The sequence below is a fragment of the Pantherophis guttatus genome, chromosome 2 (genome assembly GCF_059756535.1).
Source record: "Pantherophis guttatus breed Tessera chromosome 2, ASM5975653v1, whole genome shotgun sequence".
Lineage (NCBI taxonomy): Eukaryota > Metazoa > Chordata > Lepidosauria > Squamata > Colubridae > Pantherophis > Pantherophis guttatus.
Genome location: NC_142064.1, coordinates 191,053,320 through 191,080,829, shown reverse-complemented (window position 1 = coordinate 191,080,829; position 27,510 = coordinate 191,053,320). Strand labels below are relative to the sequence as shown.

The window sequence follows — 27,510 nt, the reverse complement described above, 5'->3', positions numbered from 1 at the left end:
AACAAAGTGAACAAAACATGCAATTCCAAATATTAAATACTGAAAATTTATAAAATAAATCTAAATAACAAAAAATAATCAGTTAACTTGGTATATTAAAGTTAACATTCATACTTAGGTGCTATAAAATATGCTGTGTGCGTTATAATACCTAATAAAACAGTATCTAACAGATACGAAATTCTGTACAGATTCTATACTCTGAAAGATAAATAAATGTTTCCTTTTCATATCTGCAGGCAACATAACAATATTTAGAGAGATTTGGAGAGACCATATTGCTTCTACTAGACAGTAGATAACAAAGGTAAAATAAATTTGAATGCATGTTATTTGAGACACATCATGGTACTTGGAAGATATTTCTCAGAAATTTAGACTGAAGGAGATATATTTATAGGATCCTGTTGCTACAACATATTGAAGTTGCCCTTGGGTTTTAGAAATAAATAGTTAATTTATTATATACACTGAGAACTTATGCACCAGAGACAAATTCCTTGTGTGTTCCAATCACACTTGGCCAATAATGAATTCTATTCTGTTCTGTTAGAAATCAATAGTTTAATTTATTGTGCGGTATATGTTGCTCCCCAGGATCTAGCAGATATTTGAATATGCAAAGTTTATCTTGATGCATACTGTAGAACATACTCCAGATGTGCATTCCAGCTTCCTATAGCATGGAAGACACTTCACAAGTGTTTGAATAATTGCATCTCATGTCCATTGAGCTTTTATCTATGAACTTAAAGCACTTTGCAAAAACTGCAATGTTGGTTTCATAATAATAATTCCATGTGCATTATTCTATAAGGGAACATAACTTCTCAGGCCAATCTGGGTCAGTGCCACTACAATTACATGGTGCATAGAAAGAAGGATTAAAACGTATTTGAATGCCATTTTAGGAGGGGTGATATGCCAAATTATTCAAAGCTGAAATCAGACATATAAATGTTTAACAATTTAGGAGCCAGGATATAGCTCTGTGAAGCTCCTCTAGTGATCAGGCTTTTCTTAATATAATGGGCCTGCATAGATTATCAGACTTTTATCTTATATTTATCTTTAGAGTTATAATGGGTTGTTTTTTTTTTTCAATAATAGAAGCTAACATCTACTAATGGAGGATGCTTTCATTTGTGGCTATTACAAATTAAGTTAAAGGATGTTTAACATCTACAAAGGCAGTATATACTGTAACACTGAATTAGGATTAACTATTTTTAAATCGAGTATCAAGACTTGGTTTATATGGGAGAAACCTTCCCCCACACCAGCATGCTCATCTGCCAATATGTGTTCTACCTCAACCTAGTTTCTCTCTTACTTGGATAGCATACATCTTGCTAGTAACATTGAGCAAGGTAATAGATCAATAATTAGAAGGAACATTCTTTTTACCTTTTTTATAAATTTTATTATTGCAAAACCACATTCCCAAGAGAATCTTGCAGTGCTATCTTAATATGTAAAAAAGGAAAGGTAATACAGGACTCCACCAATCTAATTTCCTATGTATAATTTCTGTAGAAATAAAATCATTTGTCTGGTGCTTGTGTTTATCCTGAGATGCACTTCTTGCCCTTGGAAGAGCCATTGTACTCTACAGATATCATATGCTGAAATATTGAATAATTAAATAACGAGGTTGGCTTCCAGCTACTGGGGTACAAGAAGCCATGTTTTACACACAGCTATTATACATGGGTATATATTGATATGTGTAGCATTATCTGATTCCTCACTAAAATGTGGATTGGATCCAGAACTTTATTCATTCCTGGAAATGACCCTGAGTATAATGGCTCAAAGAATACCTCTATTTGGTTGTCTTCACTGTCACATCCCTAAGTTTTGCCTAAACCTCCCCAAAGGACTTTTGGGTTCAAATATTACTACAGAGAATACAGGGAAGGTTGCCTCCTTCCCTATTTAGCTGTAAAAACATTCGAATTATGAGAAAGGCAGTCTTTCTCATTATTGTCTCATAAAGACAAAGCTCTAGGTAGGAAAGGAGAAAAAAGTTGCAATTCTGTCTCTGTTTTGGACACCAAGTGGCAAACCTCAAAGATATACCCTAAAGATACAAAATGAGTTAATGTGTAACTTCCTGGAGGGGCTCAATTATGAAATAATCTGGAGTCTCCAGGAGCTGTTAACAAGGTAAGCCAGCTGTGAGCTATCTATTAATAAGATCTACCAATGAGGATTTTTATTTTTCTGAAATGAAATAAATTGTTAATAATGGGTTTCTGTTCTACAGGAAAGAAAAAAAAAAGCTTGAGAGTAGTTAACAAAGCAGCTCCACAATGGAAACAAATGAGAGTTCATGCAGATGGTGCTCCATTGTTTCCTTTATTTTAGCCATCACGAGTGTGCTAGAAAAATGTTCATGTGTTTAAACATGCTCCTACTAAATAAGGCCTGGAAACCAGAATCTTTAGCAGATAAGATTTATGGGCTCCAACAGATTAAGAGGATTGCAAGTGCCTCTGGTAATGGTAATGGCAAAGGGTCAAGGCAAATGATATAGCAAGGACAGTTTGCTAAACCCTGTACAAGCTCTTCAAATAGGATATTAGGAAGATTCATGTGAGGAAAGAGAAAGTTTAAAAAAATCAAAGGAATCCATCTGACTGAATAATGGAAAGAGACATTATTTTAATTTTAGAAATTAGGATAATGCTTTTGATGAAATTGAAGTTGGTTGATAAAATTGATACTAGGGCTATGCACACTTTGCAAATGATTTAGAAGTCATTTTAGGGGAAAAATGTTTTTATTCTCATGTGAACTTGTTCTGAAAACCATGAATGTGTTAAAAATGTGAATATGATAAATGAATCTTATTGCTTCTTTTTTGACAAAGTGACTAGATTAGGAGACCAAGTATAATCAGAATTCCTGAGGTTTTCAGTAAAATTCACCATAGCTTCTTTCTTTATACAATAGAAAGATATGGGATGAATGGACCCACTACCAGATTGAGAGTTGGCTGAATAACCATATCCAACACGTGGCCCTTAATAAATTTGTCCCTCCAGGGAAAGAAGTTTGCAAGGGGGGTACCTCAAAGTTTTGGGGGGATTCAGCAGTCTTCTGCATCTTTATACATGAATTAAATAAGGGGACAGAGCAAATTTGCATATGACACAAATTCTGAAGGGCTGCTACTAATAGCATAGAAGATTGAGTCAGAATTCAAAAGGCTCTTATCAGTTTGAACACTGGGCTTTTCCCAACAAAATGAAGTTTAACCTCAAGAAATGTTGGGTTATATATTTATATACGAATAATCAGAAATATATATACAAGGTAGATTATGTCTGGCTCAGCAATAGTATATCTGAGAAGGATATGGATCTTCTGGTAGTCTACAGATTAAATATGAGCCATCAGTATGTTGTAGCTCCAAAAGAGACAATGCAATCTTGGGCAGATCAACATAGGTTATGCAATAGTGGTGAATATCTGTGGTTCAAGTGTAGAATGAGGGTGAAGTTCATTCTTCAAGCTTGTGGGTTGGTTTCCGAATGTATGTGTGTATGTGTGTGTGTGTATAGATATATATATAATTTTTATAATATATATAGAAAAACATTTAATGTGGGATGTCAACCATCAAACATATATCTATATCTATATCTATATCATCTATCTATTTTCTATCGAAGCAACCTGGTCTACCCAAATATGGGAAGGAGCATACTGCTTCCTTTTCGCCTTTCAGCCCCAATCCAGGAGCTCTCACGACAAACTATTTTGTGTTAAATTTATATTATTGACAAAGAAACAAAGGGAGACTGATATAGATCTATTTCAAGCTATCTAGCTCTCATCAGCTAGCCATACCCTTCTGGGGTTCGAACTTGGGCTTGCTTGCATATTAGCCAGAGGTATTAACCTCTAAGCCACAGGTTCTCCTCGCTTTGTCAACTTGTACCAGGGAAGATTAAATGGGTTTTCTATCGAAGCAACCTGGTCGACCCAAATATGGGAAGGAGCATACTGCTTCCTTTTCGCTTTATATATATATATAAAGTGTTCAGTAAAGGAAAGATCTATCATTGCACTCAGTAAGGTTAAAATATTGTAATGTTTATCTGGAATCCCTCCCTCAAGTGAAAAATAAATAAAAATTGAAGGTGAAAAATGATAGAACTCCAAATTAGGTTTGTGATGGATGCTGAAGCACTGTGGGGCCAGAATAGTTGACTTGTTCTATTCCAAAAATATCTCTTGTAAGTATATTTGTCATAGAGTAATCTACTAATTCATGATGCTTCTCATGAATTAGGTACTGATATATCTAATGTTCTTGCTGAAATATTCATAGGGCTGACTGCTATTAATCTCCAAATGTCTTATTCTCTCAGTTTGTGACTTTCAGGTAAATCAGTGGTCTGTGATCTGTGACTGCCACAGTAAATGAATAAAAACTGTTGACATCCCTGGATCATAGGTTTGCATCATGTATTAAAAACAACCAAGCCAAATTCAACCAACCAGTTATAGTGTACTGATTGTCCTGACCCTGCATTCTTTGGCATGCAGCAAAAATGGGACACTGTATTTGATTTGTATGCAGGAGCAAAATGAGCCCCTGGCTGATTTCTCTCTGCTTTTAAAATATTGGTTGATATTCCATATTCTACCATCATTGCTAGTCAATTGAAAAGATCATGAGCAGAACTGCTGGCCTCACCCAGCATCAGCAGAATCATCAGAAATGCCATAAAGGCAACAGAGATAACCAGAGTTAGAAGTAGCAGTGATATTAACATCTAATGTGGGGAAATCTTGGGTTACCACATTTGAGCTGCAAAAATTCAAATGATTACTAAGTGGCAATAAGAAGTTAGACTTTTGTTCACCACTTTGTTCCAAGATAGTAGTTGTCTGGCAGTCATAGAAAGTACCATGAAGTCTAAAAATTGCCTAAATTCACTGAAGATTTAGGTAAGAATGAGGCTGTGGTTTCTAGGCTAAAAACACATAACTCTATGAGCTGGTGGTACAACATGATAGAAATATCATAATGTGTGTGCTTTCTTCTGTGTTGGTTGTTTCTTAGACACCAGGAGAAAACATTATTCTCTGTTATATTTACCATGGTGCCTTGGAATACCATGAAAATGTTTCTACTGATTTTGACTTCTTTTCTATTGGTGCTATTCTTATTGTTGTTTTTTGTTGCATTTTTAATTGCCTTCTTATAAGACCACTGGCAGAGAAGGCCAGGTTGGATAAATATATTTCCACCTCTGTCTAAATAACACATAAGTAATTTTTTCAAATCTATAACTTTTGGGGACATCACTTTCAAATTATTCTTTTAGCAGGACTGGAGACAATTGAGATCCTAGATCATCTTTCCTGGACATTCCCAGTAATGGACACACTAGTTGACAGACAGACAGACAGACAGACAGACAGACAGACAGACAGACAGAATGAACGAACGAGCGAGCGAGCGAGCGAGCGAACTGAGAATTGAATCCCAGTCATCTGGATAGTACCCAGTTGGGGAAGCTGTTCTAGACAAATTTAGTTTAAGGCAGCGGTGTGTGTGAGTGTGTTCTACCATGCCTAAGGTCTCTATTGCTTATTGCTATTTAGCTGAACAGTGAAGGGGCAATTTCCCTCTTTCATTATCCCCTATGCTAATAATCATATTTTTTTTTACCAAGGCCACACAAACACTTTGTGGCTGAGGTTTGACTGCCCTCAAATCCCAAAGCTAATTTGACCACTTTGTCTAAAAGACCACATATTGATAATTCTCACAGCACTTCCAGGTTTATGTCATTTCTCATTACCAGCACTCTCATTGGATTGAGGTATAATCCACTGCATATTTAATCAGAAATGAGCCTTGCTGTATTCAGCACAGGATTCAGTGAGTACAGTGTTTACTCCTTAGTAAGTATGTTTAGGAAGATAGCCTAAATGGTAATATGGCTGTCATTAGTCATGTGACTTGCAACCAATTAATCAAATTGTTAAGCAATTAGATTTAAATGGCTTAAATTATAGTTGCAAATTGCAACCATCTCAATAAATTTTGAGGTACTGTATATTGAAGGGTATAGCAATTTACAGCCTGATAAATCAATGCATATTTTAAATGATGGTTAAAGTAGAAAGGGCGCCTTTTAATATTTTCTTTTTTTTTATTCCCTATCACAGTGACAAACTAGAGCTAAAATGGCATAAGTGTGCTGTTAATTCATGTTCACGCTGATGAAAATTGGAACTTACTGATTAGAAGTGGTGTCCTTTGATTAATCGCCTAAAGCTTTAGCTGATTAAGAAGCCAATTATAGCTTATAGCTCTACTTATTGTTGGAGTAGAGTTTATAAAGGAAGTGCTTTAGCTCACTTGGTATTCTTAGGTACTCATGAATGGAATTTTACCAAGTGCAACCTGGAGGAGAATTCTGTAACCTATATATCCCCCACAATGGAGAACCTACAGCTATAAGCTTTAGCTATAAGAAAAGAAATGGGAATAGCACTCACTGATGCTTACAAAGAATCTTATGCTGAATTTTTTGTTCAGTTCAGAAGCTCCTTTTCCTCTTGTAGTTAAATATATGGCTTATCTCTTACACATGCAGATTATGTGTTCTTATCTTTTTTTTTTCCTTTTTCCCTAAATCTCTGTGAAATTATACTTACAGATCTTATACATGGTAATAAGGCCATGTTTCTCATACTGAAGCTCACAGTATCAGTGATAGATCTTACATCTATTACTGCAAAGAATGCAATGGAATTACATTCTCAAGACCAAGTATCTTAAAACAGAATAAGTTACTCTCCAAACCCTTATAACAGATATTCACTAGAGAGGTTTTCAGATGAGCCATATAATTTTCATATTTCTACTTTGGAAATATAACCTTTATTATATTTCCATTGCTGAAAATTCTCCTGTAGGAATATTTCATAGGGGATCTAAATGTCTATGGAGATTCTCAGTCATCCAGGTCATAGTTGTCCCAAAGGTGCTTTTTCAAGAGGCAAATGGACCTTCTCCAGAAAGTCCAGCTGCCTCTTGAAAAAAACCTTTGGGACATAGTGGATCTAGTTTTAACTTCATTCAGCCCCTTCCCTGATATTTGCTCTGTTTCGCTTCTTTTTGTTTATACCTGCTCCAGTGGCCATTTCTCCAATCTCCATTGATAGCAGAAAGACAAAAGATCAGCAATAGTCTAATATGAATTTTCTAGGTAATAAAGAGCCGTGGTGGTGCAGTGGTTAAAATGCAGCGCTGCAGGCTGATTCTGGTCACTGCCAGGAGTTTAATCCTGGCCGGCTCAAGGTTGACTCAATCTTCCATCCTTCCAAGGTCGATAAAATGAGGATCCAGATTGTTGGGGGCAATATGCTGACTCTGTAAACTGCTTAGAGAGGGCTGCAAAACACTATGAAGGGGTATATAGGTCTAAGTGCTATTGCTAATAAATAATACTTGAGGTGACTGGTCATACAATTTTAATGCTGTGTTCTTGTATTCGAATCCTGAATTCATTCAAGAAATATCTAAATAAAGTAAAGTGAGATCCTGGGATTGATGCATTGTGTTAACAGCTTTTTATAGGAGGAAGTTACTTTTGAAGCAACTACAATGTTCATCATCCAAAAAAGCCATTGGAACTTGTACTATACTGAATAGTCAAATTATCCATCTTAACCCATCAGATATGGAAAGTATGCTATGTCTTACAAAACAAGTCAGTGGAGATTTAAGTGGATGGTGGGTTCATCCAAATTATGACAACACCTTTCTCGCAAAATCCAGCAGGTTCCCACCTTTTTAGCTTTCAGAAAATCATGACAAACTGGTTGTTTCTCCTGTTGCTGGGATAGGATGCGACTGGAGTCCCAACAATTGTCTGGTTTGATAATTTGGATATTGTAAGCTACCTATCTGGTTTTCTAGGTTTCTTGTCTTTGGTCTTATTATTTGATTTTTATTTATTATTTATTACATTTTAATGCCACCCATCTCCCCCATAAGGTGACTCTGGGTGGCTATTATTGCTGTGAGCCCTTCAGGAATGGATTTTACAAGATATGCAGCCAATAAAATCTTTTCAATAATAAAGAAAAAAGCACAGGCACCATAAAAAGTTGCAATGTATTGAAAGCATTCCTGTATTTTAAAATAAATTATTATTCCATAATATAAGGTGACCAGATTTTAACATTGGTAAAGAGGGACATTGTGGGCGTGGCTTATTTTGTGGGCGTGGCTAGCTGGTCATGTGACTGGGTGGGCGTGGCTAGCTGGTCATGTGACCGGGTGGCCATGGCTATGTCTATAGGGTAAGGTGAACAGATTTTAACATTGGTAAGAAGGACACCATTGTGGGCGTGGCTTATTGTGTGGGCGTGGCTTGGAGGCCATGTGACTGGGTGGGCGTGGCTACCTGGTCATGTGACCGGGTGGCCATGGCTATGTGTATAGGGACTACTCAGAGGGCTGAAAAGTCATTTCTGACAGGTCCTCGCACTTTTGACTGGTCCTCACACTTATGACCATCCTCACATTTATGCCCGTGCAGCATTCTTAACAACCATGTCACTCATTTCACAACTGCTTCTCTTCAACAAGGTGACAAGATAGGGCAAAAATGTAAAATGTGAGGACAGTCGTAAGTTCGAGGACTGGTCAAAAGTGTGAGGACCAGTCAAAAATAACTTTTTCAGCCCTCTGAGTAGTCCATATGCACAAAAGGACTAACCAGAGGGCTGAAAAAAGTCATTTCTGACAGGTCCTTGCACTTTTGACTGGTCCTCACACTTATGACCATCCTCACATTTATGCCCGTGCAGCATTCTTAACAACCATGTCACTCATTTCACAACTGCTTCTCTTCAACATGGTGACAAGATAGGGCAAAAATGTAAAATGTGAGGACAGTCGTAAGTTCGAGGACTGGTCAAAAGTGTGAGGACCAGTCAAAAATAACTTTTTCAGCCCTCTGAGTAGTCCATATGCACAAAAGGACTAACCAGAGGGCTGAAAAAAGTCATTTCTGACAGGTCCTCGCACTTTTGACTGGTCCTCACACTTATGACCATCCTCACATTTATGCCCGTGCAGCATTCTTAACAACCATGTCACTCATTTCACAACTGCTTCTCTTCAACATGGTGACAAGATAGGGCAAAAATGTAAAATGTGAGGACAGTCGTAAGTTCGAGGACTGGTCAAAAGTGTGAGGACCAGTCAAAAATAACTTTTTCAGCCCTCTGAGTAGTCCATATGCATTAAAGGATTACAGCAATAGAGAGGGATGAAGGAATGGAAATTAGAGTAGGAGTGAGGGTAAGAGAGGGAGGAAGAGAGGAGGAGAAGGAGAAAGAAAGAGGAAGTAGGGAGGAGAAAAAGAGGGTGGGGGGAAGAGAAAGTAAGAAGGAAAGAAAAGAGAGAGGTGGTAGGTTTGAGGAGAAAGATTGCTGTACAATAAAAAAGATGAAAGGGAAGAAAGCCAACCCCAAGCAAATATAAAGATATTAAGATAAAGAATGAATTGTTAAACTTTAAAGAATAAAAGAGAACAAATATGAATAAATAGCAATAATTAGAAACACACATACAAACATACAATGTATTTTCTTTGAACAGAATATTTGGCTGGTTCACAAATTTAAACAGCGTTTAGTCATTTCAATTAAATTTACAATTTCTATATTTCCTTTTTGCCATATTTATTCCTCATCTATTTTTTAAAAAAACCAATATTACCCTTCATCCTCATCTCTAATCTTAATCAAATTCAATTTTTCCCTTCTATTCTATATTATACCCCTTCCCATTGTCATCTATTTTTATATCCATCCTCACATTGTTTAATTATGTAATTATGTAATACAGTTGTTTAATACAAATTCAACATTTTAATATAAATCAATTAGTTATATAACTATCTTTTTTGTATATTAATCAATATGAACATGAATATTCCAATTATTTCCATGCAATCCAATTTCTTACAAATCAATTAATTATATTTACCAATAATAATAAACCAAATAATTTCTCCCATATATTCCTCCGAACCACAACTTAACCATTTCTGCTTTCAACACAATATACAATTAATAGTATCTCAATTATTACAATTCCCTAGTTAAATACAGCTTTTTTTCCTTTGTGTTTTAAAATCTTGAACTCTCCTCCTAAATTTCCCATTGTTTGCAGTTTTTCACCTACCTTTTTTGGGGAGGAAAAATAAAAATAAAAATAAATCTCTCTCTGCCTCATTTTGTCACGCTGCACCAAAGACCCTGGTTTCGGTTTCGTTTCTGCAGCTTAGCTAGGGGAAAAAAAAACTCTTTACACTGATTGCCTGTAGGGCGGCCCTTTGAAGCCCCTGGCAAGAGTTTAAACAGTTTTTTTTTCTTCTAGCCATCAGCTGGGGCTCAAGAAAAATCGGGACTTTTTTGAAACACCGCGGGACGCGGGACAAATTGCTCAAAAGCGGGACTGTCCCGCCAAAAGCGGGACGTCTGGTCACCTTACCATAATAGCACATGTCTGAAAATTAAGGATTTTTCATTTGGAAATCTGAAGCCCAGCATGCAAATTGCATTTTCAAAGGCGAACATAGAACTTGATAACTCAGTATTTATTTTTGATAATCACTGCTTCCTACCTGAAGACTTAGAGCTCATTTTACTGATGTTGCAGGGCCGGATTTTCCTATAGGCTAACTAGGCTTCAGCTTAGGGCCTCAAGATCAAGAGTGGCCTACGTTCAAATTGTTAGCAAAATTAAAATTACACTATTCTAAAAACAGTGAACACTAAAACAGTGAACCGAAAATAAGGAGAAATTCTACGCATATGACTAATAAACAAACATAAAAACTTAAAAATGGGAGGTGAAAGGGCCTCATAAGTGGAATAGCCTAGGGCCTCTTTTCATCTAAATCTGGCCCTGTGATGTTGTTAAAAAAAAAAATCATTCAGTAAGTCAGGAAGAACAGGGATGCAGTGGCTCAGTGGCTAAGATGCTGAGCTTGTCGATCGAAAGGTCAGCAGTTCAGCGGTTCAAATCCCTAGTGCCACATAACGGGGTGAGCTCCCATTACTTGTCCCAGCTTCTGTCAACCTAGCAGTTCAAAAGCACATAAAAAATGCAAGTAGAAAAATAGGGACCACCTTTGGTGGGAAGGTAACAGCATTCTGTGCATCTTTGGCGTTTAGTCATGCCAGCCACATGACCACGGAGATGTCTTCGGACAGCACTGGCTCTTCAGCTTTGAAACAGAGATGAACACCATCCCTAGAGTCAGGAACAACTAGCGCATATAAGTGGTGCGAGGGGAACCTACTTTTACCTAAGTCAGGAAGATGAGTTTAAAGCTATTCTAATTTTTTTTTTGCAATACAGGGGGAAAAAAATTGTATTGTCCCAAGGTAATGCAGAAGTTCATTAAAACTGAATTTATTTAGGGGTGAGGGGAATAAGGACAATGTTTCTGAATCATATAATTTTGTTTTTGTCCTTCGGTCACGCAACTTGTGCCTTTATTTTTAAGAAATATCTACAGCAAATGTAATGCAATTAGCAGATTGTTATGTTTTAAATCTGCCTGCTGAAGTCAGTTCTATAATCAGAAAAAGCAAAATGTTGATGAACTTCTTTGGAAGAAGGGTTTAGAAGGGGGATAAAAAAATATCCATCTTTAAATAAATGGACAATCTTGAAAACTGATATCAGCTTGTTTTTATTTCTTGGGATCATAGCCTTGAAATTTGTTACACAGAAGCACATAGACAGGTAATGATGTCTTGTCTTTTAGGTGATGCTTGTACAATGGCAGACTACAGTCAACTAAAGGGGATCCTCCTGGATCTTCAGTCACATCGCCTGAGGCAGCAAAACCAGCCAGGAGAAGACAGAACCCAAAAGCGCTTCTTAGTCGAAGATATGTTTAATTACTTGGATATAAATGGTGATGGGCACCTCAGCAGCTCTGAATTGGCTCAGGTTAGTTGCTGTTTGATGAAAACTGAATTAGGAAAGTGGATTGCCTTTTCCATCCAAGCTGTAAACTGAATGCAACCACAACAAAGGTAGTAGCCTTTTGTTAAACGCTATTCAAAACTTAGCAATAAAACTCTCTCAGTATTGCTGAAAGCTTTTTCTTGATTTTGTAGTTGTTGTTTTTAATTTGATATTCATAGTTACAGGTAGTCCTCAACTTACAACCATAACTGGGACTGGAATTTTCAATGTAAGTCATTGTGATCATGAGTCAAATCGGATCAGATTTTATGACAATTTTTACAGTGACATTAAGCAAATCACTGCAGTTGTTAAATGAATCACCTGGTCTTCAAGCAAATCCAGCTTCCCCCGGTGGGTGGGATTTACCATTTTTTTGCCAGAACTCGGCAAAAAAGTGGCAACTAACGATTGTGTGACTGCAGGATGATGCAACCGGTTGTAAATGTGAGCCAGTTGTCAAATACCATTGTGCTTATGTGACCATGAAGGTGTGTGACAGTAAGTGAAAGTACAGGTCTTAAGTCACTTTTTCCAAGACTGACCTAATTTTGAGCCATCATTAAACACATGGTCATAACTCGAGGGCCACATGTATACTATAAAATATGAAGTAGAATGTGACATTTTTCCTCTTCAGGAACAATTGATCAGTACTGGATTTTTTTTTTCAAACACGGCTTTCTTCTTGAGATGTCTTTGTGGGTGTGGGTGTTCATGTGTCCTTGCATGAAAATATATTAAAACTAGAACATAAGCTAATGTCAGAATTATTTTAGAACAGAATTTCATCCTGTTCTAAAATAATTTAATATATAAACTTTACAACACTATTATTTATCACTATATATACAATATCATTTTATAGTTGGAAAAGTATTAATTAGCTATAAAAAATAAAACAATATTTCCAGAAATATTGTTTTTATAATGATCATGATTATGCTGTACCTCTAGAACCCTGAGCAATATCTGGTTATAATCAGAAAGAGCATGATGATTGGCTGGACCACTTATTTCAACCATGTTGAATATACTATAATATACTATAATGAGATGACATCACAAACAAACTTTCACTAGTACATGTGTGTCACATAGCAGATAATCCTGTTTCCTCCTAATTTTCCTTCTTATGCCATTACTTATTATAATTATGCCATTACTTATTATAATTATTGCTTCCTTTTTTTAATTAATTAACATATGGGGAAGCATATCTGTTAAAAGATATGCAGAATGTATGCAGAATGTATATCCAAAATGTATGCAGAATTTGAAGTTTCACTTAGCATTCCTTGATTTGAAGTTCAAACTTTGTTGAATTATAATAATTAATGACAAAATAAAGTCCTTTCCTGTTCCATAAGTCAGATCCACCCACTTGCTTCCCATGCTCCTCCCTCTAGTGATCTATGGCTCTTCAATCATGCAACTTCTCACTTTGCTGCTACAAATCCAAAGATAATATGTATGTGCTGAAAAAAATCATTCCATTTCATTCCTCCCTAATCTGGAGCAGAAAAACTTTAAAAAATAATTAGTAGATTTAGTGTTGAACAATAGGTGGGGGACAGCGAGAAAGATTAGAAATTCATAAGGGGGAAGGATTGAATTATTTTGCAATCCTGATTGACAGAAAAAGGCGGTCCAATTTTCTTGTCTCTTTGAAAAATATTCTTTATAATTTTAAAATTTTTAATTCTAAAATTTTACCTTTAACATTTTAATTTGTATTGTTTTATATTTTGATGCTGTAATGTATACCACCCAGAATCCTTCTTTGAGGGAGATGGGCAGTTCAGAAATATGCTGACAAGTTTAAACGATGTTGACATATGCAATAGAAATAAATAATGTACTCATGATTTGAATAAACCAATATATATCTCAGCTGGGGGAGGTGAATTGGTTTCCTACAGTTCAAGAGAAATGAAAGGAGGGCCTATCATAATGAAGGCCTTAATGTATGTGCAGAGTCTTGGCAGAAAAAATGACAAGCAGAATATTATCAAATAGTGAATTGGATATTACAGTGTCTAAAGCAACACTTTTTTATTAACGACTCATTCTAGGTCACAAAAGTATCAGTAGTAGTAGTAGTGTAGTAGTAGTAGTAGTATCCTGTTTCCCACAAAATAAGACATCCCCTGATAATAAGCCTAATCGGGCTTTTGAGTGCATGCGCTAAAATACCCCACACCAAAATAAGCCCTCCCCGAAAATAAGCCCTCTCCAAAAATATTTAACCGCATGCGCAGCCAGTCGCCACCATTTCCTCTGGTTAGGATTAGGGAGACAGAGCTGGAAATCAGGTACGACGGCAAGAGGAGCCCCGTCTTGCTCTACACGCTCCCAAATAATAAGACGTCCCCTAAAATAAGGCCAAGCACTTATTTCAGGGTTCAAAAAAATATAAGACAGGGTCTTATTTTGGGGGAAACATGGTAGTAGTAGTATGAGCTGTAGTGGCGCACTGGTTAGAATACAGTACTGCAGGCCACTTCTGCTGACTGAGTGCAATTTGGCAGTTTGAATTTCGCCAAACTCAAGGTTGACTCATCCTTCCATCCTTCCGAGGTCGGTAAAATGATTACCCAGATTGTTGGGGGCAATAGGCTGACTCTGTAAACCGCTTAGAGAAGGCTGTAAATCACTGTGAAGTGGTATATAAGTCTAAGTGCTAATTGCTATTGCTACTAGTAGTAGAAGTAGTATCAGCAGCAGCAACGTATATCATTTTATATCAAGATTTCATTACTAGTATTATTTTTAGCATTATTATGTATGAAAAAGAATAAAGCCCCAGGCAGGCATCCAAGAGTACAATCACAATGGAAAGTAAAGCAAAGATTTTCAGATCATCCCAATCTCAGGCTGCCACAGCCAAGTCATGATTGTATCTACATATTGAGGAAATGTGATCATATTTGTTCTTTCTGAGCAGTAAAAATTCTAGAAGTTGCACTACAGTGTTCATTTCCATTAGAATAAGGGAGTTTTAGGAGCATCATGGTAATATTTGTTCTGTTTATAAATATTCAAGCAGATCTATTGGAAACAAATGTGTACCATTAAAAAAGGAGATCAGTAAATTAGTAATCATAACTAATTGATAATATGTCGCTTGGTTATCTAATGTGTATTAGCACATTTACCAGGACTATACAAATTCTGGAAAAGGAGTTTTATATCCCAAGCAAGTCTCTCTTGCTTGTGTCTCTCAGCTACTCATTACAAGAGCCTTGTATATATGAGTCCATATAAAATATGCCACTGCCTTAAGAGTTAAAGTCCCAAAGGTGCTTTTTCAGGAGGCAACTGGACTTTCTTGTTTTTTCTTTGAAGACGTTTCATTTCTGATCCAAGAAGTTTCTTCGGCTCTGACAGGATAAAGGGGGAATGGAAGGATTTATATTCTTTACAGACAGCTGGTCATTTGCATCCTTTTAAAGGGTCGTTGACGTACTTGGAGGTTTATCTGTGTCCTCAGGGTCATTTGAGTAATGCTCCTGGTTCCTGTAGTCTACATTTTTTTTCCTCTGGAAATCCATTCCTACTCCCACATCATTCCAAGGGGGTTCATCCCAAATTGTAAAGGATGCAAATATCAAGCTGTCTGCAAGGAATATAAATCCTTCCACTATCCTGTCAGATCTGAAGAAGCTTCTTGGATGAGAAGTGAAACATCTTCAAAGAAAAAACAAGAAAGTCCAGTTGCCTCCTTTCCCAAAGTTGCCTTCATCTCCCAAAGATGAAAAAGCACCTTTGGGACAACCATGGATGACTGAGAATCTCTACAGACTTTTAATAGTCACAGGTTTCCTTAAAACAATGGCATCTTTTTTTCAGGTTCATGTGGAAGCCTGAAGGAAGTCAGGTTACTAGAATGGTTATTAAGGACCAAAGTGGGGGATAAATCCCACAAAGCAAACATACATACAAGCAAGCCAGACTTGGACTTTCTTCAAAGCTTTCTTCTGAGCCAGCCCTGGCTCAGAAGAATTTTCAACAGCCCTGATATTTTGTTCTGTGAGACCCAAGATCATCACCAGAAGCTCTGAAAACTCTCTAACAGTCAGAGGTTGACTCTGACAAAGTTCTCCTCAGGTCTGACCTTCTAATTATGGAATGATCTCCTGGAAAAAATTGTCTTGCATTTACATTAATGACTTTGCCGGTCATGTGAGGCAATAGGCTCATCACCCCTCATAATACCAAGTTAGTGTTATTTTAGCAACATTTTAATATATTTTAGAATCATTTAAAATGTAATACTTTCAGTATTAAACCCTGGTTTGTGGTATTAGTGCTTTTACGTTTAGTTAGTTTTCTCTACTGTGTTATTGTTTTAATCTTTACAAAATGTTGAAAAGATACTCTGTAAAGAGAATTAGGATTTGGTTTGTCTGTCTATCCATCTGTGCATCAACAGGAAAAAGTATCTGAAAACAGAACAGATTGGGGCCAAATTTGGTATGGAAAGATAGAGTTCAAAATGGTCAACACTGAGTACTTTTAAGTGCTCTACAGAATATCAGAAGCAATCAGTTTTTTGCTTCCGTTTCTATTCTTGCACTTTTTGCTTTCTCTTTATTTCTCTCATTTTTCTTTTCATTTACTGGTCTATTTGTGTTAGTTTCTAATAAAAATTATACTTAAAACGATTAAAACTGGGATGGGGAACTTCAGAATATTTTTCCAAAATTCACCCTTGGTGGAAGGTATTTGGACAATGGGTTGGAATCTTTCCAGCTGCTGCAGAAGTCCTGCTTCTTCCTCCAATCTGATCATTTTCTTCCAGAACAAAGTTACTATTGAAGGCTTGGGGGAAAAATTGCATGTTATGCTATGCAGGATGTCCTACCTGGATTTATTATTATGGCTCATCACACAGTCAGCCAGATTATTAGACTGGATTTGGCATTTTATCCACCTATCGAATCCTTCCCAAGAAGCTGGGATAGGCAGATGTTGTTTGATGGTATATTAAAAGTATATTACTAATATTATCTATAATAGTTCTAGATTGTTTTGTGGTTCTGGGTATGTGTTATTTATTTTGTATGTTGATTTCACTTCTATTTAAACAATTTATCATACTTGCATACAAAACTACCATGCTAAAGTCAGAAATCTAAGACTGAGAATCAGTTTTATTATAAAATGACCATAGAGAGCTTTATTATTATGACTCATCACACAGTCAGCCAGATAATTAGACTGGATTTGGCATTTTGGCTTTGCAACTTGTACGCAAGTGTTTGCAGCTTTATGTTAAATCTTTGAGCTGAGAATGACGGACACCAGATAATTCTGTGTATTTCTAGCATCAATATTGGAAGATCAAAAGAAAACTGTGCTGGAAAACAGTAAAAATGAGCTTTCATGATTGCCATTATATTTTTGCAAGAAATAGCAGCCGACTATTATGATGCCTCTCGGAAGCAGTATATTTCTGTCTGCTATCTTTGGAATGGATGGAATGTAATCATTAGGAATTAAACTCTGATTAGGTCTGTTCTGTTTAAGTTTCCTATTTAATTTCTCAATCCAAGTGAATATACTTCCAAATTTAATCATACATCCAGAGCATGATTTGTCAGACTGAGCCATGAACATTATTGTTACAAACTTTGAGAAGAGGATAAGAGTCTTAGTTTATTTTTAGAAGTTAAAAAGGCCAGCATATTTACAATAATGCTGAGATCTTTGAAAACAAGGAATTTTCTTGGGCTTTCAGGCTGCTGTTGTGACCGCTTAGAAGTCGTATAAACATTTTAAATCTGTAAGTCAACACTGACAGACTATCTCATGAAAATATTCTCATCAAAGTTAATCCTGCATCCTATGATCACAATGAATGTTATTGGTCACAATGAGGACTGCAAATATCATAATAAAACAGCAGCTCAGAGAATAAAGAATATGGATACTCCATAAGCCATATGTAAAATGATAATTGGCTCTAATAGATAGATAAATAGCTGGATATCAGCTGCTTTATGGTCTGAAAGCACTGGTTTCAATGCTATCTAACTAGCCTTGGAAAGACAAGCTGCCCATCTTAATTATTATAGTAGCATGGCATATATTGAGATGTTTTTAATGGGTTGTTTAGCAAAATCAGCTCCTTGGCTGAATCGCTGTGATAGATCAAAGCAGGGCAAACTAACAGCCAATATGCCTTTAACTCTTGACTGAACACTAATTGGTTGAACATATATGTGATAATATTTGTCTGGCTTAGAATACCATAAAATGACCTTGTACCATGTGGTTGAATTATAAAGCAAAGTGTAAATGTATTCTTACATTATGACCAACTTCTATATGTCATAACTATACTAATAGAAGAATTGATCTTCATTATTTTATTGGCAAAATGCTCATCATTATAGTTAGTGTGTGTTAGTGGGTGCATTTGGAGAAATGTTTATATATTGCTAGGCTGTTCTTTCATTCAGATTCTCTTGTGCTGGAGAGTGAGACAATCAGTGTCTTAACTACTAAGCTACAAAATTTTACTCCCCGCCCCCCATATGAGCCATTAATTGGAACTGAGGAAAGTAAAGTGACACTAGTGAAATATGAGCTAGATATAGTCCCCTGGAGCTTCTGATTTCTGCTTTTGAGAATTCAACCTCCTTATATTTTGAGGTCTTTAACTCCAGGTCTTTTCTTTCTCATCATTCTAGACTAGTCTTCTCCAACTTGCTGTTCTTCAGATTTGTGCCCTAGGGATTCATGGTTTCTTGTTCCAAATTATCTAGGATCACCAGGCTAATGAATATCAGACAATCTAATTTGAATCACAAATTATTGATGAGAGATGAGGAGAGAGAGGGGGGAGGGAAGGAGGGAAATGGACTCATAGCTGTGAGAAGAGGGCAAAGTATGAACATGGGTGAATATTCTATGACCGTATAGATCTAAAACTAATGGTAGGGGATGTTTGCAGATATCATTAAGGCAACAATATCAGGTACATTGACCGTGTGTAGTATAAAGAAAGTCCACTCTGATAATTGAGCCTTCAAAAAGTCTGCTATGGACTCTTCTCTGTAAAGTTGCCAGGCTGTTACAAAGGAATCCACAAGATACAAATCTTTCATCAAAATGATATCGGCAAAATCACATGATCACGAAGGCTGCCCCTTTCATACATGCATGTGATATTATGCCACATGTACAAAAGGGCATGGTCATCAACTGTGCAATCAGACTTTGCTGTATTAATTGTGTAGCTCTACATAAATTCTGATTCTGGGCCTCAGTTGCCAAACTTGATTATTTGCCATCAATTGCAAAAATACATTATAGGGGATAGGGAAAACTATCTACACTTAGCTAACTACATATTACCGGGGAAAGTGTTCCAGAATGTCTGGACTGAATGTTTGCAGCTGGTAAAAAAGACATAAGGAAGTGACCTAAGATCAGCAGATAAGCAGGAAAAAAACAAAGAAAGGACCCAAAGTAACTATCCCTCTATTTTCCATCTTTCTCTTCTGCTCAGTAAATCATGACATACTAAAGAATCACATGACCAACAAGCTTATATAACTTCTTGACTCATCTTTCAGTGGCCTATTTTGAATTCCAATGTTTAATTTTTCATGCATTTTCCATTCAGAGTTTTCCTTCTTTCCTTCCTTCCTTCCTTCCTTCCTTCCTTCCTTCCTTCCTTCCTTCCTTCCTTCTTTCTTTCCTTTCTTTTCTTCCTGATTCCAGAAAAGTTCTGCAAGGATTAAAATACTTAAAATAACAATAAATAAATATTTAAATAATTTTAAGGAACATGACCCCTGCAATAATTCTATTGCTATGTTTTTTTATTGATAGTTGAAAAAAAAGGAAGATCTGGAAGATGATTTCTTGAATTGTACTCCAGAAGATCTTCTTCGTTTTGATGATTACAACCATGATGGTTACCTAACTCTGCAGGAACTTTATACTGCATTCCGTAAGTAATAACTTATCTCTGTGTGTATCTTTCTCTTTCGCTGTTGCAGGATGAAGGGAGGATGGAAAATGGTCTTCTTTTCTCACAGGGAGCCAGTAATATTTGTCTTCCTTGAACTTTCCCAGACTTCCTAGGCAATTGCACCTAGGTTATTGCATGTTTTATGTGCCATCATTTTCAGTAACAAATGACTCCCAGCAGTGAAGATCTGAGAGAGTGGGGGGGGGGATATTTGATTAGTGGTGGGAGATTAATACAATCAGTTCAAGGAGCTGTATGCTCACTTCCTGCCTTTGCTTTAGGGGCAAAGGGATGTTAAGAGATCATGCAGAAGAAAGGAAATCTGAGCATCACTTTTTATTAATCGGTGAAGGCAAACCAAGTGTTCACTGTGGTTCATAATTTCTTCTATAATTTTACTTAGTTCATATTCTTGTTCTAAACCTATTTATTTGTTTTTAGTAACATATTTGGTGAGGTATACATTCTTCTTAAAGAATTATGGTGTCATATTTCCATTGGAAATACAATTTGGCTTCTTTATGAATAGATAGCTATTTAAACTTAGAGATATAGGAATGATTTCAATGTAAGCAGTAAAGAAAATATAGGGCTCTTTTTTGTCAGCAGATCTATTGTTAATAATAGTTTATGGAAACAGATGCCCATGGAAAATTGCTTTAGGAATAGCTTTGATTGTTGTTGTTTACTGTTATTTGCTATGTTGGCAATATTATGTAGGAAGTTATTTCTTGTTATAGACATGGAAGGAACAGTTTGCTGATGTTAATGTTCAATTCCTCTTTGTCTACTAATATAAAGAATCTTTGTGACACTTGATTTGTTTTAGCACTGAGAAATATGAGAGTTTGTCAGGGAGGTTTATGGGTTTTCTTTTAATATCTATCAGAGAATTGTGCCAATATAATTCTTTACACGTCTATATTGTGAATAGGTAACAGTATTTCAAGAGCTTCTAAACATGACTCTTTAACAATTTTTTATCCAATAAAAAAGCCATATTATTTTTATGTCAAAAGATCATTTTAATGTGATATTTAATGCTACAATGATGATGATTGAATCACTCTCCAGGGTTCCCGTCAGTTTCAACTCTCATAAAATCCAAGTGTATTTCATAATAGACTTGTCCCTTTCCTAGCTACTGTGATCTGCACTCAATTAATTTCACTCTTGAACTCTGATATTTTTGAATTATAGCTTCTATGGCCTCCTGGTTCACTTAATCTAGATCTCATAATTACACTGGAAAGTGCATTTAGACCTCACAGATAACATCTAGCAACAGTCTATTGTTGTCACCCTTCCTCTATTCTGGATCCTTGGCATTATTGTGTAAGTTTGTTTTAGAAGTAGAATGTAGCATGGAAGATTTAGAGGAACTTCCTCCCTTTGACTCTTCTTGGCAAAGTCCCAGAAATATCACATTTCTGATAGTTCTTTAAGGAAGCAGAGAAACAAAACAAGATGAGTTCAGTCAGGCACAGTTATTTATCACTAGTTCAGATATTGCTTTGTAGAAGTTAGGTCCCTAGAGGACATAGTCAACTGTACCCAGAAGTATTTTCTGTAGAATTCTGATGTTAAGAATGAATATCTCAGGAAGACAATATTAATTTGTTTGAGATGTTTCTGCTTTTAGGAGTTACAAAGACATACATTGATTTAGTCTCCCTTTGATGTTTGGAATTTGAAAATGAAAGTTCTATTTTTACCCTGGGAGTTATGTAGCTAGTGGTATTTTATATCATGAATACCTTGCTGTTCCAGATTTACCACATGAACATGGAAAAGACATTGTGAAGCAGATTTTAATCTTTTTTCCAATGCTTTGTGTTTTGTTCAAAATTATTCTCAGACAAAAAGAGAAGAGAAGTCTCTTGTTTTTATAAAGCCATTTAGAGGAATTGTTTAAGGATCTGGAAAACTGTCATGTTTCATTATCATACTGGATTTGTTTCATGTTTTTACATGTTTTTATTAATGGACGTATACACTGCCAAGTTTCTAGAATAAAAACTATGACACAAAAAAAGAAGGTTTTGTGATAAGGTGATATAAGAAAACATTTTGAATTGGAAACATTTTTAAAGTGCTCTAAGTATGAATCAAAACACATCCATTGAAAGTTTCATTTCAGGGTGCAAGAAAAAACCCACAGGGTGAGTAAAATAATTGTCTGTTTTCAATCTTCTGGCTACTCTGAAGACTGTAGTTGGGGTGTAGTTTTATGGCTTGCAAGAGGGCAGCTCTTTTTCCATCCCAAACTAACCTAGGTCTTACTACGACAGCACTTGTCACATCCCTGCTGCTATTGGTCTAGACTGGATAGGATGATGGGTTGGTGGGCCACTTGGAGCAAAAAATACAACCAGACCAAAGAAAGCTGCTTGTAGCTGCACGATTGCCAGCTTTTCTTGCAAGTTGTTGGATTTCTTTTTAATGCTGCAGGAAAGTTAAAATTCATATGAGTATATATGTATGTATGCGTGTGTGTGTGTGTGTGTGTGCCTTAGGTTAGTCTTGACTCCTGGCAACTGCCTGAATGTATGTCAGGCAGTTTTCTTGGCAAAATTTCATACAGGCTTTTTCTTCCTAGGGCTGAGAGGGATTGACTGGCCCAAGGTCACCCAGCTAGCTTTGTGCCTCAGGCAGGAATAAAACTCATGTAAAACTAGCTTTGTGCTTTAACCAGGCTACACCAAACTGGCTGTCTTGTTGCTTATATGACTATTGTGCTGTGTTGTGTTTTATTTTGCAGATAATGCAAATATCTCCCTACATTCTACTTTATTTCACATAGAAGGCTTGCTAATAACTGCAGTGGTTTTGTAAAGATGATGTATTTTGGTTTGGTTGGTTTATGTACCCTTTTCCATATTCTTGCAATATGTGTGCACTTAGGAAGCACCAGCAGTGTCTCCCACCGTCACTTTTTTATTATTATTTTGTTTACAGCCAGCAGTCACCCCCATGTTAAAAAAAAAAACAATCAGGAAAAACAACACAACTGTTTTTTCTGGGCTTGTACATGGCAGGCAAGCAGCAAAGCAAAACAATCCGCACCTACAGAAAATTGGCCAGACTTGGATTTTTTAAAAAGTAAGACATAAAAAGCATATATAAAAGATTTGTCCATTAAAAAGGAATGTTATAAAAAAAAAATTATCTGCTCCCTGTTATGGATTCCTCTCATTCTATCTTCAAGGGGAAAACTAGTGGATTCGCAGCATTAGGATGGGAATGAACAGTTGTTAGTCTGCTGGGAGTTAAATCAAACCCAGAACAAATGACTGCTGATTCTGACAGGGAAGAGTTAAATTTTGGTCTTGGGAAAATGACAATGGAGTTCCGAACAACTTCTGTAGAGAAGATGGCATCAAATTTCCTAACTAAGCATTGACTATATAAAAACATCCTCCAGATACTCTCCCATTGTTGGAAATGTCTCTTTTACTTCCTCATTTGTGTTCCAGTGTTCTCACTTTCCAAGTTGGTCCGGTTCTTTGTCCTGTGAATGGACCTGTGGTTTAATATTGACGTGGCTTCTGTGGCTTTCTCTAGCATTAGAGACAAAGCTTGCTTCTCAGTTCCCTTTTCACTGCCCCCAAACTGTTTCCAGTCCATATTCATTGTTATCGCAGTAAGGATTTTGTTGTGCTCTGAACAGATCTCTGCCTCAATTATGATTCTTTGAAATAGATTATGTCTTCTCTCAGCTACTCTGGGTAATTTATGATAACCCAATTAAAGCTGACAGAATTGTAAAGCACCTTTCTCTTTACCTGCTTTTAGGCAAAGCTTTGCATAGGACACTGTCCTTGTCCTGTAATCTGTTGAATTAATGATTAAGAGGATTTATTTAAAGAAATTTATTTAAAGAAATTGAAATTATTTTTCTCTGTTCCTTCTGTTTGGCAGTGGAGCTTTTCTAATATCAAATTCTAAACCAAACACATTTTTCAGGTAGATATGAGATAATTGTCTTGCCATTGTTTTCTATAGGGATTTATTTTTTGTTTTCAAAAATATTTTAAAATTCATGCCCTCAGCCAGTTTTATGCAATTTTGATGTTAGATAGCTATACTATCTATGCTTGTGGTATTGGTTCGAAAAAAAACCAAAGGATAACAGCTGCTTTGAAATTCTGTTTCCTAGGTCTAGAAACTCAAAACATGTTGAGATTTGTTTAGATGGACCCAGAATAATGAAGCATATTTTTTTTTGTTATGACAAGAGAAAAAAGTCAGTGAAAAGTTAAAATGGCCCTAGTTCATTCTAAACTTGAAATAAAACATTATGTTGCACTCAATCCTCTCCCATAAATTGAATTAAGCTCACCTGAGAGATACTTAATAAGAGTATATTTATATCACTAGTTCTTAAATGTAGAATGAGTTAAATTGCAACATTTTCAGCTTACCTAGAAATAGGCAAATGATACCTGAGAAAAAGTTCAAGAAGTACCGTAATATAGAGTTGAAGTCTTAACATTATAAGTTAAACATAAAATAAACTGCAGTACCCTATCGTGAACCACGGTGGCGCAGTGGTTAGAGTGCAGTACTGCAGGCTACTTCTGCTGACTGCTGGCTGACTGAAATTTGGTAGTTCGAGTCTCCCTGGCTCAAGGTTGACTCAGCCTTCCATCCTTCCAAGGTCAGTAAAATGAGGACCCAGACTGTTGGGGGCAATTTGCTGACTCTGTAAACTGCTTAGAGAGGCCTGTAAAGCACTATGAAGCAGTATATAAGTCTAAGTACTATTGCTATAGTCCTATGTTAGTTTTCAGTGCAGTCTTTCCACATAAAGGCTGTGGCTCTATACTACTATGTGTACTTCTGAGCTGACGGGATTACGGATGTTCACAGTGTACTGATTTGCAAAACAAGTCTCTAGGTTAGAGTCTTCACTTGCTTACACTTGTGTGATAATTATTACAGGAAGCATAATTAAATTTGATTAATTATGGGGACATAATTAACTTTGGTTGTTTGTATGGCATACTAGCCAAAATATGTTAAAGCTGACTACTTCTGCCCTGAACTCTAGCAGTTGGTGAATACATGGAACAAAGCAAAGGCATAGGTTTAATAGTTAATGAAATGCCTAAAGTATATGTGAAGAATGAATTTATATCGCCAGGTAGAAGCTCATAAGACAGAAGGATTGTCAAATCTTTATTTCCCAAATCTCTCTGTTTCTTTATAATCTGACTCCACCCTTGAGATATGTTGTGGCCCGCCAGCAGCCAGCAGAGCTGGCAGCAGAGTTGGACAGTGAGGAGGTTGGGGAGGAACATGGACCAGTCCTGGGGGCTGGGGAGAGCTTGGACAAAGGCTCTGCATTAAAGGCAGAGAGGGAGCTAGATAGCAGTGATGCAGAGGAACAGCTGGAGCCTGTTCCCAGTGTGCGCATGTGCAAAGCTGCCAGAAGACAAGAACAACTAAGAAAGCAGGGTTGACTTGGGAGTAAAGCCACACCTTGGAGGTGATTGGCCCCTCCCATAGGAAACAAAAGAGGAGCGAACGGGGAGGGGGCTTTTGCAAGAAACAATTCTGTTGGTCGATTGGTTCAAGAGTGGAAAATTCTGCTCATGACTCTAAGAAACTCTGTGCCAAGTTTTGCCTTACACTGTGTTTGCAAATTTAATTTAATTTAATTTAATTTAATTTAATTTAATTTAATTTAATTTAATTTAATAATTTAATTTAATTTAATTTAATTTAATTTAATTTAATTTAATTATTTAATTTAATTTAATTTAATTTAATTTAATTTAATTTAATTTAATTTAATTTCCAATTTATATACCGCCCTTCTCCCTGAGGACTCAGGGCGGTGTACAGCCAAGATAAGAACATAGAATACAAATATTAAAACAGTTAAAAATATATGTAAATTTGGCCCGAAAGTTAAGAAATCACAAACTAATTAGTTATCTGGCAGCTTTCCAAGCAAAATAAGGTTCATGTTGCTAAATATTCCTCTGAAAGACTGTTTGCCAAGCCTTGCTGACTGTGAATGAAAGGAATTCACAGTCGTGTAAATAAAAGGGGTTTTGCTGGGACCAGGACTCTGCTTCATGCTTTTTAAGGTAGCCTAGGTCAGAACAAGATATAAACTAGATATTTTTTATTTCCATCATCTATCTTCAGGGTAGATGGGTCACTCCATCTGGCATCTACCAAACCTATTTTTTAAAATTCTCATCACCTTTGTCTAAGGAGATTCTCAATCTTTCCCCATCATTCAGTGAGAACTGAAGAAGCTTCTTCGATGAGCATCTAAACATTTTCAAGAAAGGAAAACAAGAAAGTCCAGTTGCCTCTCATAACCTTTGTTACATTTTTGACAGTTTAAAAAATTCAGATGTTGAACTATGCTCTATATTTCATTCCACATGTTACACTATGTAACTTAAGAGTCTTGGTACTACAGTGGTTTAAAGCACCCTGTTATTAACACAGCTGCCTGCAATTTACTGCTGGTTCGAATCTCTCCAAGGCTCAAGGTTGACTCAGCCTTCCATCCTTTCTAAGGTAGGTTAAATGAGGACCCAGTTTGTGGGGGCAATAAGTGTCATGATAAAATGCCTAACTGCCATGTCCCCCTGATCCCCCGGACCCTCAAGGGTTAACTAACCACATATCCCATAATCCTTATAACCACTCCTTACCTCTTAACCCCTCCTCCTGGGTACAAAAGGTCCAACCGCATGGTCCACAGCTCATTCCAGATGTATACCTGAAAGAGAAAGGTACAAGGTCAGTGACCTCCAGTACCAACTGATCAACAATAAAACTACTGAAAAGAATTGGGCTATGTCTTTGAGTTATTGGGCTAGATCCAGTTTCTAACAAACTGGTAGCAGAGGTCGGTTGCCCATAACTCCAGACAATGACTGAACCCAACACCTACCCAGAAGAAGCAAACAGAGCACAGACCAGAGCTCTTACCAAGAAGATGGCTGAGAAGCTTCCCACCAAAGCCACAGCCATGGAGGAGACAGAAGCTGGAAGCGAGCAGGACTCCAGCCTGGACTCACAATCAGATGAAGAGGGGCCATCCAAGGAGATCACCGCCCCGGAAGAAGAAACAGCACAAAAAATGAAAAAATTCAAACTCTCCATCCTGAAACTGATGGAGGGAAACAGCGACAAAGAAAACCTCATCGCGGACCTTCAAAGCCTCTTCGAACAACAAGAAGCAGCGATCGAGACCCCAAAAACAACCGAGAAAGAAAAGCCAGCAAAAAAGGGTAAGCCACCCCAACCTGATGATCCTGAGCCGGCAGAACCCATTTCCGTGCCCACTTCCCGGCGGCCATCTTGGGACGAGCACCAGCCAATGGGAAGCCAGGATTTGAATCCCTTGGCGCGAAAATGCCCGAACCCCGAAACAGACGAGGGGAGCTCAGAAAGCGACTACGAAGAACCCAGTTCTGAGAGCGACCACGAAGAGATCGCAATAACAAAAAGAAAAACG

General features: G+C 36.8%; 1 protein-coding gene across 4 annotated transcripts in view; it reads left to right on the top strand.

The window, feature by feature from the left end:
- FSTL4 (follistatin like 4) overlaps positions 1 to 27,510 on the top strand; it is a 462,461-nt gene that overhangs the window by 254,040 nt on the left and 180,911 nt on the right. For all 4 annotated transcript variants that reach the window (XM_034404203.2, XM_034404188.2, XM_087883660.1 and 1 more), the window contains exons 5-6: positions 11,829 to 12,016; positions 19,880 to 20,000. In XM_034404203.2, coding sequence (XP_034260094.2) covers positions 11,829 to 12,016; positions 19,880 to 20,000 — 309 coding nt within the window. The remainder of the gene's footprint in view (positions 1 to 11,828; positions 12,017 to 19,879; positions 20,001 to 27,510) is intronic.